The sequence below is a fragment of the Microplitis demolitor genome, chromosome 4 (assembly GCF_026212275.2).
Source record: "Microplitis demolitor isolate Queensland-Clemson2020A chromosome 4, iyMicDemo2.1a, whole genome shotgun sequence".
NCBI classification, from domain to species: domain Eukaryota; kingdom Metazoa; phylum Arthropoda; class Insecta; order Hymenoptera; family Braconidae; genus Microplitis; species Microplitis demolitor.
In genome coordinates this window covers 15524490-15545453 of record NC_068548.1, presented here as the reverse complement: position 1 = coordinate 15545453, position 20964 = coordinate 15524490, and the positions used below count along the sequence as shown (strand labels likewise).

At 29.0% G+C, this 20964-nt stretch overlaps 1 protein-coding gene across 2 annotated transcripts; it reads left to right on the top strand.

Moving 5' to 3' along the window:
* The first annotated feature begins 12509 nt into the window (after positions 1-12509).
* On the top strand, positions 12510-19880 carry LOC103577991 (UPF0746 protein DDB_G0281095). 2 transcript variants are annotated; one of them, XM_053738034.1, is made up of 6 exons: positions 12510-12731; positions 12871-13707; positions 14720-14847; positions 14947-15254; positions 16860-17026; positions 17095-19880. In XM_053738034.1, the coding sequence occupies exons 1-4, from the start codon at positions 12633-12635 to the stop codon at positions 15110-15112; spliced, it is 1230 nt and encodes a 409-aa protein (XP_053594009.1). In that variant the 5' UTR covers positions 12510-12632; the 3' UTR covers positions 15113-15254; positions 16860-17026; positions 17095-19880. The 2 variants fall into 2 exon arrangements, with proteins under 2 accessions (XP_053594009.1, XP_053594010.1); XM_053738035.1 differs by lacking the exon at positions 16860-17026.
* The last annotated feature ends 1084 nt before the right edge of the window (positions 19881-20964 follow it).

Genomic DNA, 20964 nt, shown 5'->3' with positions numbered 1-20964 from the left:
CACTTCACAAGCGTACATATTACATTACGTTTTAAATATTTATGGGACTCGAATGAATAAAATTTTCCGAGAAAGTTCGTGTTATGCATTTTTATAGAAATCTAAATTTCGATAATTTGTTAGCTATGGCCCAATCTTAAATAGGTTTCTATGCTGATATATCAATAAAAAATACATTTATATTGTAAAATCATTCCTTGAAAATTAAACTCTCTGAAATATATAATTCTATTTAATATAAGTATTAGGGTGTTTAAAAAAAAAAAAAAACAATTTTTTTTATGGTACCCAAAAATTGAAAGTATAACTAAAAATAAAAATTTTGATACCAACCCAGGCTGATAATGATATTAAGGTTTGCCTCAATCCACTTTTCTAGTTTTCATTTAAATAACACGGGAAAAAAACATTTTTTTGTTCAAATTTTTTTTAGCTTTTTTTTTTAGCTTGCAAACTAATCAACGGATTTTTATGCACAATAAATGTTTTTGTAGGAAATTGAACGCTCTACAAAAAAAGTCTCTTATCATTTTTTGATAAATCCCATTGTTCAAAAGTTATTTAAGCATCAAGTCAAATTCATAGTAAATTTTTAGATTTTTTTACTTTTCCGTCGAAACTTTCAGTCTTATCGAAAAATGTCATGAGAACTTTTTGTAGATAATTTTATTCCTTATAAATTATCACGAATAAAGTTTTTCGAAATTTCACATTGTTCACAAGTTATTTGCATTTTAATGTCTTAAGAAAATAGATTCCTGATTGATTTCAATCGTGGAATATCGTGGAATAATAATTGAGTCCTTGTGATATGGTTTTCATTTATAGGTAACATTTATTTATTATATATTTCCTTTTCTTATTTGTTTATCGAGTATGCATTTGTTTATAACCATATTTACTGTTAACTATAGAACAAGGGCCTATTTATGATTTTTTTGCGTGTGTTTTTTTTTAGGTTTTAAGTATCGGGTGATAGGACACGTTCAAAACCACTCAAACTGTAATTATATTTCTTTGGATACAAAATAAAAATTTATTTATATATTTATTCAAAGTTTCTTATAATCTAAATATATAATTTAATAAGTATGTGCCACGATGATTTATTATCTAAATTATAGACCAACTACTGATAAGACGCAATAAGTGTTATAAGATCTCAATATATAAATTTCAAATGGAATTTGAATGCGCGCCTATTTATGTATCTCAAGTTCACTAATTAATTAACAGGTGGAGGCACCTGAGGCCACTGACGACATAACAGTTTAAATGGCAAATAAAATAAAATGATCGACCGTTTTTGAGATTTTTTTTAAATGAACTCTGGTATTTGATAATAAGCAATCATTAGCTTTAAAAATATTTTTAAAAATCGGAACGATTAAATTTTTGAAAATTTTGAATATTTATTTATCTATCCAAATAGCCAGGGCTGTTAAGTAAAAATTTGCTTCCGTTTGCTATTAAATACCGGCCACAGATTTCAGGTCTACTGAATTTCAAATTTGTAGAGCTGATTCCCTCTTAAATTAACAGCAAATAGACCTCAGTTTGTTGTTCAGATTGTTGACTATAGGATGTATGAGTGCAGCATTCAGTGCAAATCGACGTAAATTTTATTCTTTGGCTTTAGCTTTTTTCAACTTTTGTTGACAATTTGCCGACCAATACCGGCTGCAGATTTTGGTCAGATTGAAACAGATAACTGGAGTTTCAGCGCAATTTTTGAGCTGAAACTTTTGTCATCTCAGTGACGTACGGTACACATAAAAAATTTTAATTTCAACTTTTGAGCTCTCTTTGACGTCGAATTTCACATAAATTTGACGTAAGTTTAAAACTGCTATTTGACGTCTGTGAGACATCAAAATTTGAGACGCGACAAATGACGTCAACATGTGACATCAACAAGATCTCAACTGGAGATATATTTTTTACTTTTTGATTTTTGAATTTACTTTGTTGAATAGTTGCTAGATGTCACGAGCTGACTATTTTTCAGTATGTATTAAACAGTAAAATCGAATCTAAACAATTTAGGTCAATTTGAGCTTCTACTGCAGTCAAATTTTGCTACTCAATTTTTGATGTCTCGAGTACGTCAAATAGCCGCTTCAATCTGACGTCAAATTTACGCGCAATTCGACTGTTGATTGAGCTCAACTGGCTATCGGGGTACTTTTTAATGCTTTTGAATACTTTAGAATCGCCTTTCTTATGGACATTTAACATTCCAAATCGTTTCGAATCGTTTCTTTTAATCAGGGAGAAGTTGTGCTTTATAACGGACTTGTCAAGGTCACGCGATTTTTTTTATTATTATTGTGGTTTTATTTTACTGTTACCATTTTTTTAATGTTTAATTGTTATTGAAACCAATTTTAACAGTAAAATTAAATCACAAAAATAATAAATTGTAAAATGAGAAATTATAGTCTACATAATAAATTATAATTTCGCAAAAAAAAAAGATATGATTTTGCTTTTATTCATATAAAAAAAAAAAATGTTAAAGTATTTTTGGTTCAATTGACCCCACTCTCCCCTAAAATTAATTGTAAAATAAAATTTAAAATTCATATTTTCAGTTTTTTCAATTTTCAAATGATATTGTTGAACAAAAAATCCAACCGTTGCCAACTGTCTGCTACCTTCAGGATCATTAAAAAATTAATAACTAACTTGAATATAAATTAAATTTCTAAATGATAATTGAATACACGATAAATTTGATAAGGAACTAAAGCAAAAAAAATTAATTGTTAATAAACAATTATAAGTAATAAAAAAAAGTGTAACTACTGAAAAATTATAAATTTCTTATGTTAATAATAATATTTAATAATTTAAAATTAAGCTTTTTTTTAAACTTCCGATTTCATTCTATAGTTACGCAGCTTATATGTAATTTTTATAATAAAAAAAAAATTTGATAAAATAATTATTTATTAATTATTTATTTATTAACCATTTCAATTTTACTTAATTATAACTTTATTCTTTCAGACACAGGAATTTTATCATTCGTTTTTTTAACTCTCAGGTATAAGTTATTTGATATAGCTAATTTTTATTACCGATTTTGGATATATGTCATGGATTCTAATGATTTATCTTGTGGCAGAAGAAATTTCAGACAAAAATTTTTCTATTTTAATTGCAGTTACATCATGAGACTAATAAATAATTAAACTTTATGGATATAATTCTATTTCATATTTGATATTTTGTTTTGAATTTTATAAAATTAAATTATTTGAAATACTGTTCGTGATAACAGCATCGAAACTCCGAATTTCAATGTCTCTACAGTCAGTCGAAAGAAGTTAGAATAATAAATAGTATTTATAGTTTCCGCTTAATTATAAATTGCAAATGACTATTAACGCTTACGCTAAAAGTTGATCACACCATTGGTCTTAAATTTACTTTTTTCTGACTGGCTGCTGGTGCTGAAACTTCAAATTCCAATGCAGGCAATAAAAGCGGATGTAGCTGAATGCTGGATTGTTAACATGACTTCACACTTACCTGTTTTAGAATCTTGTTTTCTAAATCTTGACTGTAATCAGCAAGCTTGTTTTTAATTCTTATTCTTATTTAAAAAAAAAATCAATCGTCAATAGAGACTTTGATTTATAATTAATTGTTATTAATGAAATTTAAAACTCATGACTATATTTTCTATCGCTTATTATTATTTATTAACAAATACTACAACTATTCCAATTTCTAGTTTAAATTTTGCAAATAAAAGTTTGAAATATTTATTTAAAAGTGATGTTTGAAATGATAATGTAATTGTTCTTTTTTTCAATTTAATGATTCTATTCTTACTTTACTTATTTTATTTTAAAATACTTAGAGAACAACGAAAATAAAAATCAAATTTAAAACAATTGCAGAAATTCGTAATAAAAAAATAAATAAATAATAATAATTAAAATTATAAATAATTAAATATTAAAATAAATTGTGACAATTACACAAAATTAAAAAAATATAGTGATTTATTTTTCATATATACAATATTCATATATGTAATAAAAATAAATTAATTAAATTAATAATTACAATTTTAAATTACGACTTATGGACTACGAATTTATTAAAAGTAACTTATATATTAAAATTTAATTTTAGAAACCAAACTAAAATTAATATTTTTTTTATTTTACAATGACTATATTTCTTTTGCATCAAAGAATTAAAAAAAAAGTATAAATAATAAAAACACAACTTAATCTATTTGATTACACATGTGTGCACTTATAAGTGAAACATTTAATGTTATATACGTATTAAAAATAAATAAATTAAATAAGTAATTATTTGACATTGCTACTAATAAAGACCACAAATTTATATACTTATTAACCCTACACCTATGAAAATGTTTCAAAATGTTACAGACTTAATAATATTAATTAAAAATATTCCTATAAATATATCACTGTAATTTTTCCAAATCTTTATTAGTCAGTAATTTCAAAATACTCCTTGTAAAAGTACTTGGAAGTTGAATGTCATTGAAAATATCATCAATTACACTAATAGCATTGGATAACAATTTTTTCCGTCCTAATGCTTTTCTTAAACGATAAGCAATCATTCCACCGTATAGTGGAAAAAAAGATTCAATGTTCAAATTTAAAATAAAACTATCACTAACATACTTTAAACTTAAGGCTAATTTGTGTTCACATTTATTACATAGAACATTATAAAATGTAACATTACTCTTACCAATATATGTCATCTTCAGTTTTTCAATTTCGCTTATGCACTGACCGCGCAATTCACCAAATTTTCCACTATCTACGACTGCTAAATTTTCTTTATCAATGGAACAATTCGTCGCACTGAGTTTGGCAATATATTCAGTAATTATGTCTTTAACTTTTTGTGAATGATTCTGTTGTAAAGCAAATGCTGTTTTACCACTAGCGTTTTTTAGATTAATATCAACACCAGCATTAAGCAGTTGTCTTATGATATTATCGTCGGTCGCGAAAAATGCGTAATGAAGCGCTGAATATTTATACGCTGTCACTATATTTATATTAACCATGCTATGTGTTAAGATTAATTCTACTGCTTCCGAACTTTGGGATTGTACAGCAATATGTAGAGGACTTTCTTTTAAAAAACCGCTTTCACTTACACTATTAACATCTGCACCGTATGCCAGAAGAAGCTCCATAATTGGTAAGTTTTCTTTAGTAATAGCACATATTAGTGGTGTTTCAAAATGATGAGTATCAAGGTTCGGATCAGCATTATTTTTTAAAAGTAGTTCTACAATTTTTTCATTACCTCGATCAACAGCAATTTGTAACGGTGATTTGCCAAAACAAAAATCATAAGTTTCCAACATCACAGTCTCAATGGCATGGTTTTGTAATAAAAACTCAGGATTTTCTTCAAGATTTGGCTCAGCTCTATACAGGTAATGGATCAAATCAGAGTCCTGAATTAGCAGAGTATTAACGTCTGCTCCGTAGTTGATGAGGATTTCAATTATACCCAAGTTCTCCATTATAACAGCAATGTGAAGAGCTGTACCCCAGTATTTACTTCTCGAATTCACATCAGCTTTCTTGCGGAGCAGATAGTCCACCAATTTTTCATCATTATTGAAAGCTGCTATATGAAGCAGCGTAAAACCACCCATGACTGGAACCACTGTATCGATATTTTCGATATCTACTTGTTTGATTAAGTTGTGAACGTATTCGCAGTTGAATTTTGAACGGATTGATTCCATCGTAATGAGTGATGCAATTAATAACTGTCGACTTTTAAATAATGAACTTTTAATTTGATTAACTTTGACACTTTACTGTGAGAGTAACTGTTCACTTAGTAATAACTTCAAGTTAAAATCATTAACGATCACTGATTTTATGTTCGTAGTTTTGGGTGGAGATTGACTGTACGACTGTTCGTCTCAAGATCGAAAACGGTTTTGAGTGATGTTGTCTATGGTACCTTCGACCTTAACAAAATCGCCCCAGATAATTACTTTTCTCCCCCACTCTTAAATATCTGTGGTCATAGTTCAGGAAGGGAGGGGTAAAAGGGAGTACTTAAGGAAATACTGAGTTTTTGGGGGCTCAAATAGGGGAAGAAGGGAGGGGGATACTTACTTTTTGTGTCAATATACCACATTTATTGAAAATTAAAAATCTTTAAATTTTGGGCAAAATGAGTCGTGAAAAAAAGATTTGACATTTGCTCTTTTTACCCCTTTTATTTCTGCTAGTTTTCTACCATGTGTTCGTCATTAAAATGCTCCAACAAAAAAAATTTTTATTTGGGGCAACATGAGCCCTCTGAAAAATCTACCAAAATTCGGTTATTATTTTATTTCATCTGAAAGCTACTAATTAATAAATTTTTCAGAACACTGAATTTTCACGCTTAATTATTTTAATGTTTTGCATACAGATACATTGAATGGATTATGACATACACGAACTGCAAAAAAAAAGTTTCATTTTTAACTTCCCGCTAAGAAAATTGGAAATTTTCAAAAATTCGGCAAGTTATTGGTTTCGCTCTAATTTTCGAAAATCGAATTTTTTGGGGGAGAAATGGAGTACCCTTTAAAAAAGGTGACAAAAGAAGTTCTGGAAATTGAATAAATTTGATAAAATAAATTTTTTTTATAAGTAATTTACGTAAAGAAAAATTATATTTCACATAATTATTAGATTCAAAGGAAAAAAATAGTTAGTATAGTTTTTGTTATAAAACCAAAGTCATTAACATTTTTCGACTGGAATTCTGAATTTTTTTTAAATTTTAACGAAAAAAATTTTTAAATAATGCTCAATTATACACTTATCCAAAAAATTAAAGGAAGTAAAAATTTTATTAATTTTTTAGTGATTTTAAGAAGGCTGTATTTTCGTGAAAAATGATCGTGTTGAAAAAATAAAAAAAAAAAAAAAAAAACAAATTGAAACTTGAAATCTCTAGTTTAAAGATCTGTCAGCTTAATAATTTTTTGAGCCACGGTTTTTGCAGAATCGTAAGAAATAGATCGAGACAAAATTTTTCTAATTTTTTTGATTTTGTTTTTAAGGTTTACGAGGTCGGGAAAATGTTCTTCGAAAAAACCAATTCATGGCTCATTTAGGAAATTTATTCTACAATTTATTGCTTTTTTTGTTTCTCTGTAGGACAATTTGCTGCTGAGATATCAGCCTTCATATATGAAAAAGGATCCTGTTGTCTTTGATTATCGATATCTCGGCAACTAATGGTCGCACAGTAATTTCAGTGGCAGTTTAAGAAACTTGAATAAATCCTCTACAAGTACCATTTTCGATTAAAAAAAAAAATTTTTTTCTTATCAATATCAATTTGAAAAACCCACAAAAAATGGCTATTTTCTGGGTTTTTAGTCAACTCATCGCTACTTTGCAAATATTGATGGAAAGGTTAATGTTGTCAGGTGATTTTACAGCTTAATTGACCCCCAAAAACCCTGACGATTTTCAGATTGATCCATTGAACCGTTTGTCCGCGCCGATTGCTCAAAGTTTTACAAAACAATTAAAGGAACAAATTTTGTCCCTTAATTTGAGTAATCATTACCAAAATGAAAAAATTAATTTTTTTTGGATTTTCTTTCATTTTCGCGTTAGTTATTCAGTACATATGGCGTAAGGAAAAAAAAAAAATTTTTCCAAAATGCGAGATAAAGCAGGAATTCTTTTACTTTATTTTTCTTTTTCATGTTTCACTCAGGGTTTTTTTTTCCTTTTCCCTTTCGGGAAAAATTGTTTTTTTTTCTCTACCTCACATTTACTGAATAATTAACGCAAAAGTGGAAAAAAATCCGGAAAAACTTAAATTTTCATGTTTGTATCGATTACACAAATTAAGGAACAAAACTTGTTCCTTCAATTGTTTTGTAAAAGATTGAGCAATCGGCCCGGACAAACGGTTCAATGGATCAATCTGAAAATTTTCCGGGTTTTCGGGGGTACATTAAGCTGTAAAATCACCTAGCAACATTAACCTTTCCATCAATATTTGCAAAGTAGCGATGAGTTGACTAAAAAATTAAGGATAAAATTTTTTTAACTTCCCGGTAAGAAAATCGACGATTTTCAAAAATTTCGGGAAGTTATTGTTTTCACCCCGATTTTTGAAAATCGAGTTTTCATCAGATGTCGACGTTTTGAGGTCCTAGGAAGCTATTCTGACTATTTTCAGAATGATGTCCGTGTCCGTGTCCGTGTGTGTGTGTGTGTGTGTGTGTGTGTGTGTGTGTGTGTGTGTGTGTGTGTGTGTGTGTGTGTGTGTGTGTGTGTGTGTGTGTGTGTGTGTGTGTGTGTGTGTGTGTGTGTGTGTGTGTGTGTGTGTAAACTCTTTGTAACTTTTTAACTAATGGATCGATTTGGATGGTTGAGGTGGCAATCGAAAGAGCTTGTTGGCCATCAACTTTTCTGAAAATTTCAGGTCATTTGATCAAATAGACTCGAAAACATTTGCGAATTACGAAAAAAAAAAATTTTTTTTTTAGTTTTTTATTGATTTCTCATAAACGACTCATACGATCGACTTCAAAATCTAATCAGCTCTAGAATTCAATAAAACGCGCCGATTGCCGCCTTAGACATCTCAATCGGTTAATTTGTTCGAGAGATATCGCGGGAGAAAGAAATGGTGGATAATGGTTTTTTCCAAATATTTTCGAAATGACTGACCCGATTAATTCCAAATTTTTTTTTTAGTATTTTGAAAGTATTTCAAAAACGACTTGATGAATCAATTCAAAAATCTGATCAGTTATAGAACTCAATAAAACATGTCGATTGTCGCCTTGAACGTCTTAATCGGTTTATTTGTTCGAGAGATATCGTTTGAGAAAAAATCGTAAAAAACGTTTTCTTTCGAAAACAAAGGCATACAAAAGTATTTTCGAGCTCGAAGAGAAAATGTATCTACAACAATTTTCTGAGCTCAAGGAGCTCGAAATAGGCGGGAAGTTTTCGGGATGGCCCGCAGAGTCAGCCGACAGACCGATTTTTTTTATTCGTTAATCGAAAATGGAACTTGTAGAGAATTTATTAAAGTTTCTTAAACTGCCCTTTAAATTACTGTGTGACCATTAATTGATGAGATATCGATAATCAAAGACAGGATCCTTTTTTATTTGAAGGCTAATATCTCAGCAACAAATTGTCCTACAGAGGAACAAAAAAAAAACAATAAATTGTTGCTGAATAAATTTCCTAAATGAACCGTGAATCGGTTTTTCCGAAGAAAATTTTCCCGTCCTCGTAGACCTAAAAATCTAAATAAAAAAATTTAGAAAAATTTTGTCTCGATCTATTTCTTATGATTCTGCAAAAATCGTGGCTCAGAAAATTATTTGGCTGACAGATCTTTAAGCTAGAGATTTCAAGCTTCAATTTGCTTTTTTTTTTTTTCAACACGATCATTGTTTACGAAAATACAGCCCTCCAAAAATCACAAAAAAATTTATAAAATTTTTTAATTTTTTTAATTTTTGGATAAGTGTATTCACGAAAGTAATTTTGGAAAAATTTCCCCATAATAAAGATAAAATTATTCAAAAGTAAGCCCATACTAGACATTAAAAGTTCTTAAGTTGCCCTTAAAATTATTTTCTTTCTATCAAAATTAATTATCCATTTAACAATGGGGAATTCCCAATTGGACCATTGTCTCGACTATGGAGATGATATACTCTCCATCGTCTCGATTATTATAGTAATCCAGTCTAATTCTCATTTACTTTCTATAATTATCTTATAATCTTTCTACTCTTAAAATTTAAATAATTTATGACCCATTATTGACGATTCTTTGTTATAGAAAAGCTTATACAAACGTAATTACTATTTATTAATGACTTTTATGAAAATGTGGGTCATTAAATACTACATATTGTACTATGGAACAATTGTATGTAACTGTAATTACGATAACCCAAGTTTAAACATTAAGGTTTTCTGGAAACAATCCCAATAGTAAATTTCTACCTGAGCCCTAGTGAGTGTCGTCAACAATGAACTTGACGTTAAAATGAATCAGATCAAATTCAAAGGGACGGTAATCCCTCGACTACCTGGTGTGCTGTCTCGTAGCGGCAACTTTCCTGTTAGCCAGACCTTGCTGCAAGTTCTGCAGAGCAACATTTTCGGCTAACTTAATGAAAAATTTTCTGGCAAACCTTGGCTGGGTAATACTTTCCTTTAAATTGGCTTCAGAATATGGCAGTAGCTTGAATGTAACTTGACAGAAAAACTTGCCGTCAATTTGAAGTGAGACTTTCAATCAACTTAACGTCATTGTCTGACAGTAACACTTGTAGTCAAATTGAATTCAAGTTTACAGACAATTTACTGTCAACTTAAAGGTAACTGCTTGCTCTACAACACTTTCCTTTAAGGATCCAGATAACTAGAATTTCAGCGCAATTTTTGAGCTGAAACTTTTGTCATCTCAGTGACGTACGGTACACATAAAAAATTTTAATGTCAACTTTTGAGCTCTCTTTGACGTCGAATTTCACATAAATTTGACGTAAGTTTAAAACTGCTATTTGACGTCTGTGAGACATCAAAATTTGAGACGCGACAAATGACGTCAACATGTGACATCAACAAGATCTCAACTGGAGATATATTTTTTACTTTTTGATTTTTGAATTTACTTTGTTGAATAGTTGCTAGATGTCACGAGCTGACTATTTTTCAATATGTATCAAACAGTAAAATCGAATCTAAACAATTTAGGTCAATTTGAGCTTCTACTGCAGTCAAATTGTGCTACTCAATTTTTGATGTCTCGAGTACATCAAATAGCGGCTTTATTCTAACGTCAAATTTACGTGCAATTTGATTGTTGGTTGAGCTCAACTGGCTATCAGGGGAATTTACAAATTGACGACAATTTGCAGTCAAAGTAGTTCCCCTAATAGCACAGTTTGCTTGAGCAAAAGTTTCGTTGAATTTTTCGTAAAATTTCTGTCAACTTCGAACTTTTTCATTTTTTACGACAATTTATAAGCAACTTGCAATTGAATTTGAAGTAAATTTACTGCCCCAGTTAGAATTCAAATTTACTTCAAAAGTTGACCAGAAAAAAGTTGTCTTAAATTTTCAGGCAAATTTTACGTCAATTTATCGTTAATTTAACTTAAAAAATTGTTAAGTATATTTTTACCCTTAAATTGTAGATAATTTTGTGTATAAATTTGCTTACCTTCTGAAATGGTAAGAATAAACATTATCGACTGTTTTTTTCGTAAAAGTTTACCTTTAAATTGAAGAAAAATTAACCGCAAATTTTTATTTTCAACTTTTGCTGTGAAACTGTCGGCAAATTCGGGCAGCAGATTTCAGGTAATTTCAACATCAAATTACGGTCAATTTCAAGCTAAAGTAGCTATTAGGGTCATTAAACAACCAGGGCGGTGTTGATAAGCATTAGGGAGCCCTGATAGCCAAGTTGGCGAGAAACTGACGAGAAACTTGCAGCCGCAACCGGACATCAAGTTGACCGCCAACAGTTGGTACCTCCAATAGTTGATAGACATTTTCTGAGAAAGTTGGTGGCAAAAGTTGACAATAATAAGTTGACGGTAAGTTTCTTTTCAATTTTCTCAGAAACTTGCATTCCAGTTGCGGCTCCATACTGGCGCCAACTTTCTGAGAAAGTTGGCAGTAACTTGTAGCCAAAAGTTGCAAAAGCTGAAGTTGTCGATAACTTGTCGTCAAGTTGGTCGGAAACTAATGAATGACCAACTTTTTCACGATCAACTCGTGTTATCAGGGAGTATTCAAGTGAGAATGGGGTTTCGTTTTTGTCAAACTAGGCCCAGGGGGCAGCATCATAGCTCATTCAATGGCGCGCAAAAATTTAACGTTAAAAATAATTTCTTAACTTATCTAACAATATGGATACAAATAATATTAAATATTTCACATGGAATGTTGCACCGTTAAAAGGATCACTCAACTATTTATTTACCTGTGTAATAGCTTTCATTTTTTTCAACAATAACATCCTTCGCGAAATGGTTAGGACATAACCTCGGCGATTTCGAAGACCAAAAATTTACATTTATAGTCTTTTCCCAAAGGGCCCGACGGTTTCAATCATTGGGAAAAGTAAAAGGTGCTTTTCATTTACAAAAAGGAGCACATCACTTACTCATATTCTGTAAAATTTTTTAATTTCTCTGATATCGAATATATGTGATGATTATGCGACACTAGTAGCTCCTCCAAAACACATATTTAACTGACAAATATACTGTATATTTATTATGGTCTGACATTTATATTATTTATCGAAAACATCATACAATTGATTGTAAAATTGAAAATTTCTTGGGTTTTTTTTCCTAAATAAGTCTAGAACAAATTTTTTGTCTTTTTAAATTTGACATTTAAAAATTTGCGCTCGACCAAATTCGCTATTATGCTGCTCTCAAGCGGAGGAGTTTGGCAAAACGGAACCCCATAACATAATAGAGTATCGAAAAATTACGAGCAGGCTTTATTAAAAATATTTCTAAAAATTTTTAAGAACAATTTAAATTATTTTTTATTAAAGACTTAAATTACAGAAACACTATGGCGAGAGTTTGCACTGTGAAAAGTTGCCCAAGTGGCCGGAAACGTAAAAAAGTAGTGAAAGAAACATCTTGTCCTGTGTCTTTTTTTCAAGCAAAAGTATGTATATACAAAATCATAGTTCAGATTAAACTTTTTAATTCGAAAAGATAATAGTAATATTGGTTTTGCATTAATGAATAAAATTAATCAATTCAAATATATTAATCATTACTATTATCTTTGCATCAATGTTTAGACCCCAGCCAGGTTACGACATTGGTCCAAATCTTTGGGTATAGCGTTGAAAGCATCCGATTACATTTGTCAATTTCACTTTAAGGAAAAAGATATAAATATGTATACTAAGATTGTCATTGGAAATGAAATCCATTTACATTCTTTAGCCAGAAAACAAATTTCAGAAGAAGCTGTGCCGACGATTGAACATCAGTTGCAGCTCAATCCTGAACATCAGAAACAAGAACAACAGCAACTAGAACAAGAACAACAACTAGAACAAAAACAACAGCAATCAGAACAAGAACAACAACTAGAACAAGAACAACAGCAATCAGAACAAGAGCAACAATTAGAACAAGACCAAGAGCAGCTAGAACAAGAACAACAGCTCCTAGAACAAGAGCAAGACCAACTAGAACAACAGCAATTGGAACAAGATCAAGAGCAGCTAGAACAAGAACAACATTTACTAGAACAAGAACAAGAGCAGCTAGAACAAGAACAACATTTACTAGAACAAGAACAAGAGCAGCTAGAACAAGAACAACAATTAGAACAAGAACAACAGCAATTGGAACAAGATCAAGAGCAGCTAGAACAAGAACAACATTTACTAGAACAAGAGCAGCTTATACAAGAACAACAGCAACTAGAACAAGAACAACAGCAATCAGAACAAGAACAAATACCAGAAATTATGGAGCCAATTTCATCTTTAATGGAAAAGTTTTCCATATTACCCCAGTATTGGTCATACGCTGAGAAATCCAACACAATAGAATTTTTCAGGTTTGATCCTGTGCAAATGCGGATTCAAAATCATATAGCTTGGAATGAGGATCTTTCTATTTCGGTATCTATTCATTAGAGTGATTAAAAAAAAAAAATTTTTTTTTTCTTATGGCCTCAAAAGTTAGTCATAGGTATAAAAAAATCCTCCCAAAAGAGCAGCTCGAAATCTCAATTCTACTAAGAGCTCAACGAATATTCATTTTCCCATTCAAATTGCAAGTAAAAAAACTTATTTTTATTTTTTGAAAATAAAAGTATTGAAATTTTTTTTTTCAAAAATCGAAGTACATAGTCTTAAAGGAAATTAAATTTTCTACAAAAAAGCGTCGGAGTGTTTTCTCCGGAAAACTAACAGAAAAAAAATTATGAACCTTTAAATTATATTAAATAATATAACTTCATGTTTTTATTATATTGAACAGTTTTTGGATAGAAATTTAGGTTTTTTCATCTGAGCTAATGTAATCTGTCAATTTTTTTTTGAACACATGGGAAAAATTTTTCTTACTTTCAACACAGAACTTTCTTTTTAATTTAAAAATACAGAAAGAAAATGAATTTTATTTCTTAAAAAAAATATTTTTCTTTCGAAATTTATACGGGAAATAAGTAAGATCTCAGAAATCTTTTTAATCCACCTTACTGATTATACATAGCTTATAGATTCACCATATAAACATGTACACGTAATAAAATCCAGAAATTATCTTTACGTTAAGTTTTTCAATTCACTTTTGTTTTAAGCTTCATAACTTTTTTTTCTGTGAGTTGTACGAAGAAAACACTTAAGGGCTTTTTTGTAGAGAATTTAATTTTCTGCAAGACCATGTATTTTGATTTTCGAAAAAAAAATTTTTAAGTACTTTTATATATAAAAAACAAAAAAAAAATTTTACATGTAATTCAAATGAGAAAATAAATATTCGTTGAGCTCTTAGTAAGATTGAGCTTTCGAGCTACTCTTTTGGGAGGATTTTTCTAATACCTAAGACTAACTTTTAAAACCATAAGGCTTGAAAGAACCAAAATGTTTCTTTTTGAATAAATTATTTTAATAAATTGATATTTTACAGGTAATTTTCCCAAATAATAAAAAGCTAAGTTTAGTTGATAGACTATGTTCGCTAGATGAAATCTATGACTACTTAAAATCTGTCGAAAAATGGCCATTATGTGTTGGCTCACTAATCGAGAGACAAAGGTAACGTAGATGTATACTTAGGGAATATTTTAATAATTTTTATAAACAAATGTAAACTGTGTTTTTACTTTTTTTTTACTTTTTAACTTAATACTTTAGGTATTCAAATGAATGCAAACGAGTAATCATTGGCGATGAAGCTTATCAAAGGAATCAAATGAGTCCTAGGTGTAAATCTTGTCGGGTTCTCCGTAGACGATTACAGAATTCCAACAAAATTTATAGAAAAAAAGAAAATTATGTACAACCTAACATTAAATTTTAATAAATAATATTTCAGAGATATATTAATATCTAGGAATTATTGCTCCTGCGAAATTAATCCACACAATTGGATTGAATAATTAATAATTATAATTGTTCTTTGAGATTGATGATGATAGCAACTACAAATGAGAATATACAAGGTATAAACTACAAATAGAATATAGAAGGTATTGAATACCAAACGTAATAGCTTTAGTGTGAGTTGCATTCGTAACGTATAGTAACTGCGCACTTAATTTTTTTGTATGTTACCAAATTTTTTTATAATACTATCTAAAATTAGTAATTGATTGCATTGAATATTTTAAAGAAATATTAATATTTGAAACTAAAATTACACAGGGTTGCAAGTAGCGCATTGAATTTATAATTGCATTAGTGCTTCAATCACAATTTTTTTTATATTTCATAATCCAAAAACCACAAATTAAAAATGATTTTTTAATTTTCAATTCAATACCTTTGAATTCAAAATAATTTTTTAATATTTAATCCTACATTTCCGAATAAAAATTAAATTTCAAATTTTTAATTCGTAAAGTAGCGTTAAAATGGAATATCTAAGTTTTTGAATTTAGGTTTTAAAATAAAACATTAAATGAGCAATTTCAAATCAGAGAACCAGATTAAAAAATTTATTTTTAATCTCAAATTCTATATTTAATAATTGAAAAGTAAATCAAAAATTTTAATTAGCTATAGCTAAAGGGGATTAAAAAATTACATTCCGTTTTTTAACTTTCTATTTTCGTATCAAAAATTAAATAAAAAATTTTAACTTCCGAATACCGGATTAGTGTTGTTTTAATTTTAAATTCTCCGTTTACACTGAAAATTATTCAAAAAGTTTAATTCTTAAATGTCTTAACTATGAATGATCTTTTTATTTCAAATCCTATTATATCTGACGATCAAGAGTAAGTTGAAATATTTCAATCAGAAAATAAAAAATATTTTTTTCCGATTGAATCTGATTGAAATTCAATCGGAGGCCTCACACGCTCCCGAACATTTCTGATTGAAAATTCGTTTCCGATTGAAACTGATAGAATTCTGATTGAGTTTCAATCAGATTCAATCGGAGTTTTTAATCAGGGATAAGTGCCGTTAAATTTTTTGTTTTGATTACTTATCTAATTGCGTACCGTATCTAAATTAAAAAGAAATTTCCAATTTTTGATCCCACGTGTTTGAATTAACAAGTAATTTTTTAATTGTTAATCCCATGTTTCTGAACTAGAATTAATTTTTGAAATTTTAAACCCACGTGTCAATTTAAAAACTAACTTTTTAATTTTTTATTTTACTTGGCTGATTAAAAATTAGTTTTCCGATTTTTAATCTCACGTGTGTACTTTTGAATTAATTGTTCAATTTTGAATCTCTCGTGCTGGATTAAATATCAATTTTAAAATTTTGAATCCCACGTCTCTGGATTAAAATTAATTTTTTAATATTTAATCTGACGTTTCTAAATTAAAATTAATTTTTCAATTCATGTTGAATTAAAAATTAATTTCATAATTTTAATCGATATAATTTTAATTACGGATTAAAACTTTAATTTTTAATTGCAAATATTCTCATTAAAGAATTTGCAACCCTGGTGTGACACAGCAATTTATAATTACATTAATTTATAAGTACTTGTATGATTTTGTGATGAAGTAAATGATTCACATTATACTTTTGTTGAATTTACTAAAATTCGACAAATATTGAGCTGACAGTTTTTAAATTTTTAGAATTTCTTAAAGTTTGAGAAAAGTTTGATTCCATACCAGTCTCTAAAAGTACTTTAATTGGTTTGAAAGTTACTTTGCAAGCGACACTACAAATACTCGACGCACTGCGTATTGAATGCAATTACAGCTATTTGATGACTTCAATACTTTCGCAAGATCCTTTAGAAGTAATTACATTAACTATCTTATTGTTCTCATAGAAAAGAATTTCCTTTCATAAAAAATTTTTTTTCAGAGATTATGCTAATAATCATCCAGACTCTACAATGTTTGCTCAAGTATATCATCTGGCTTATTGTTTTTCACTTATAACGCCTTCCGAAGGATGTAATGTCGATGGAGTTCAAATTCCAAAGACATTACTTGGGACCAAGAACATAATAAATAAGCCAAATAAATCAAAACAAGGATGGTTGGAAAATATAGATAGCTGGCTACATTGAATGAAGACTTATGAAAATGTTTAAATGTCAAGAATGCTTGCAAACTTTGGAGCTCTATAGAAACTTTAGAAACCATAAATGAAAAAAGGGCAAAAAGTCGTAAAAAATAATCACTGTTGGGTGTTTTGAGCATCAGAGATTTGATAAAGAAAGTAATCGATTCATACGTGGTCATTAGGGTGGTCGTTAAAAATTAAATTTTCTCAGGCGCCCCAAAAAAAATTTCTTTTTAGTGAAAAAATACGCGGAGAATTTGGTTTTTTCTTTTTAAGTTAAAAGAACACGTTCCTCAGGACGATTAAAGTTCATTTTTTGATACAATCGCGGTATTTTTTAAATATCTCATGAAATATGCAGATTAAAGGATAAAATCACAGGAACAATTTTGTAGGAAATATAATTTTTGACAAAAAAGGTCATGTTCATTTTTGTTATAAAATGTGTATTTACAAAGATATTTAAAAAAAACTTTTTTAGATTTTATCAATTGAGCATTTAAAGAATTACGAATGTTAAAAATTATCATTTTTGCTTAAATATAGACAACTTCGAAACTTGTAACATATCAATCATTAATTCTTGTTGTAGTTTCTATATACTCAGAAAAATATTATTTTAAAAATTTGTAATCCTTAAAACGCTCAATTCATTAGATCTAAAAAAAGTTTTTTCAAAATATCTTCATAAATACACATTTTATAACAAAAATGAACATGACCTTTTTTGTCAAAAATTCTATTTCCTACGAAATTGTTTCTGTGATTTTATCCTCTAATCTGCATATTTCATGAGATATTTAAAAAATACCGTGATTGTATCAAAAAATGAACTTTAATCGTCCTGAGGAACGTTTTCTTTTTACTTAAAGAAAAAAAAACCAAATTCCCCACGTATTTTTTTACTAAAAAGAAATTTTTTTTGGGGCCCCTGAGAAAATGTAATTTTTAACGACCACCCTAGTGGTCATTTGAGTACATTTTTTGGCCAAACCTGAAGACAAATGCTATGAAACTGCCAAAGAAAGTTAAAATGAATCGAAAAAATGCTAAGTTAATAAGTAACTTAAAAGCTAGTCATTACTCTTTTAATTATTATTTTACCTTGTTTTTATTAACTCGCTTTCATGTATGTCTGTTCGGGTGGAATTTTGTAATTGATTTTAAAGTAACTTCTCGATGAGCTAGAGACTTGAAATTGGGAACAAAGCTCAAAATTAGATGACAATGCAAGAAAATGAAAAAAAAATTTTTTTTAAAATGAGAAGGAGAAGCATTAGAAGAGGAAGAAAAAAATTAAAAAAAAAAAAAAAAAAAAATAGAATAAAAAATTCATATTCGTTTGTTTGTCTGTTCAGTACGAATTTTTTATAATTAATTTAAAACTAATTTTTGGACGAGTTATATTCTTGAATATAGCTCACAACTGGATGACAGATAAACAAACACCGTGTAATGAAAATACAATGAAGGCGATGGAAAAAATGTGACGACTAAGACCTCCAGCACCATAAATAGAGTCATATATTCAAAATTTTTAACTAAAAAAAATTTGGCTTTAATTTGTTTTAATATTTTGAAGTATAAATCTTATAAAAAATGAGCTCATTGGTAGGTAGAAATAGCGATTTTCTATTTCAGATTTGATTAAGTGAAAAGAAACTGAAATAAACCTGAAATTTGTCGCATGTCTCCGTCATTATCTTATCCAGGCCTTTAAAATTGATTTCAAAATTTCACTCACACAATACTAAAAAGCAGAAAATAATTATCGAAATAAAAAAAAAAATTTAATATACCACGTTTTTAAAACGAACTAAAAAGTATAAAATAATATTTCTCATTTTCATGAAGATTTAAAACCACATACAAATTCCGAACTTCTTACAGATAGTCCTGAAAATTTATAATTGTGAATTTTTAAGAGTTATGAAAATACTTGTAAGATTTAAAACGAAAAACGTGGGGTGCATGCAACAGATAATTGATGCATTAATAGTTCAACTAACAATTTTAATGCATTGCAAATAATATGGACTGATTTGTAAGTTTTCTCATTGACAGCTCTTCTATACATTTCTTATAGTTATATATTGCATGCGCCCCACGTTTTTCGTTTTAAATCTTGCAAGTATTTTCATAACTCTTAAAAATTCACAATTATAAATTTTCAGGACTATCTGTAAGAAGTTCGGAATTTGTATGTGGTTTTAAATCTTCATGAGATTGAGAAATATTATTTTATACTTTGTAGTTCGTTTTAAAAACGTTGTATATTTCAAATTTTTTTATTTTGATAATTTTTTCTTAAAGTTTATTCAACTAATACGAATATGAACTTATGTTATTTTTGAAATTTGTTACATGTTTAATTTCAATATTTCATTGTTTTAATCATACTTCGACTAGTACAACGACTAGGCAATCGAGTTTCAAATTTGTATATTAATTTTTTGAAATTAATTATTTTTAAATACGTGTAAGCAATTTTTTATAGATGTTGAGTATCAATAGCAATAGCATATTCTACGACAGATTATCATGTTGTAATGCTCTATTTTGAAAAAAATTTATTTACTTGATTTTGGTTTTAATTATTTAAAATTATCAAACCCTCACAATCAGTTGCTTATGCGCTCACTCTCTGTCCGCCACCCATATAAAAATCTTTTATAATTCTGGAGTAAGTCTACTCTCAAGATCAATAGGTGCTAGTGTCTTTTTCTACGTATGTGTCTTGCTGCAGATACTTGTGACCAGATTTAAATTGCAAGCTTACACCAGAAATTCGTGCCAGATTATAACTCAATTATTCTAGAGGAAGACTATAGTTGAAAATAGTTACACATGACTTGCTCAAGACCTTCTCAGGGCTCGAAATTGACCTTGAGATTTGAGCAGATCTTGAGCAAGCTATGCATAAGTACCTACTGTTATAATTAAGAATTACGAAAACAAAAATGTTTTTTTTTTTTATTTTTCTTTTAATTTCTCAAAAACAACTCGATCGATCAACTTCAAAATCTAATCAACTCTAGAACATAATGAGATGCGCCGACCGCCACCTCGAACATCACAATCGGCTTATTCGTTCGAGAGATATCGGAGAAAGAAATGTTAAGAATCAGTTTTTCGCGAATATCTTTAAAACGACTAAATCAAACGCTTTCAAAATTTAATCAGCTCTGAAACTCAATAAAATACGTCGATTTCTGCCTCAACCATCAAAATCGGTCAATTCATTTAAGATCCCAGATAGCAAAATGACGTCTTGATGAGTTCTGAATGAGTATCTATTTATGATTTGGACGTCTCATCAACATTTTAAAGAAGTTTTTAAGAAGTTCTCAAGATGTCGAATGAGCCACCTAGCGGACTCAGTAAGACGTCTTGTAAAAGAGTTCTCAAAGAGTTATTTTTTCTGACTTCGCAAATAAGACTTCATTATGAATTTACCATGACGTCTTTAAAGATCTTCCAATTTTGACTTCATAAAGAAGTTTAAAAATGAATACATTTAGACATAAAAAAACTGACGTCTTATTTATGGAGTCTTCAAGAACTCTTAATTAAGAGTTCTTAAAAATGACACTTTTAAGAAGTTATCATAAGACTTATTGATGACTCCTTCAAAAAGACGTCGTAGAGCAGTCATTTCGACTTGAA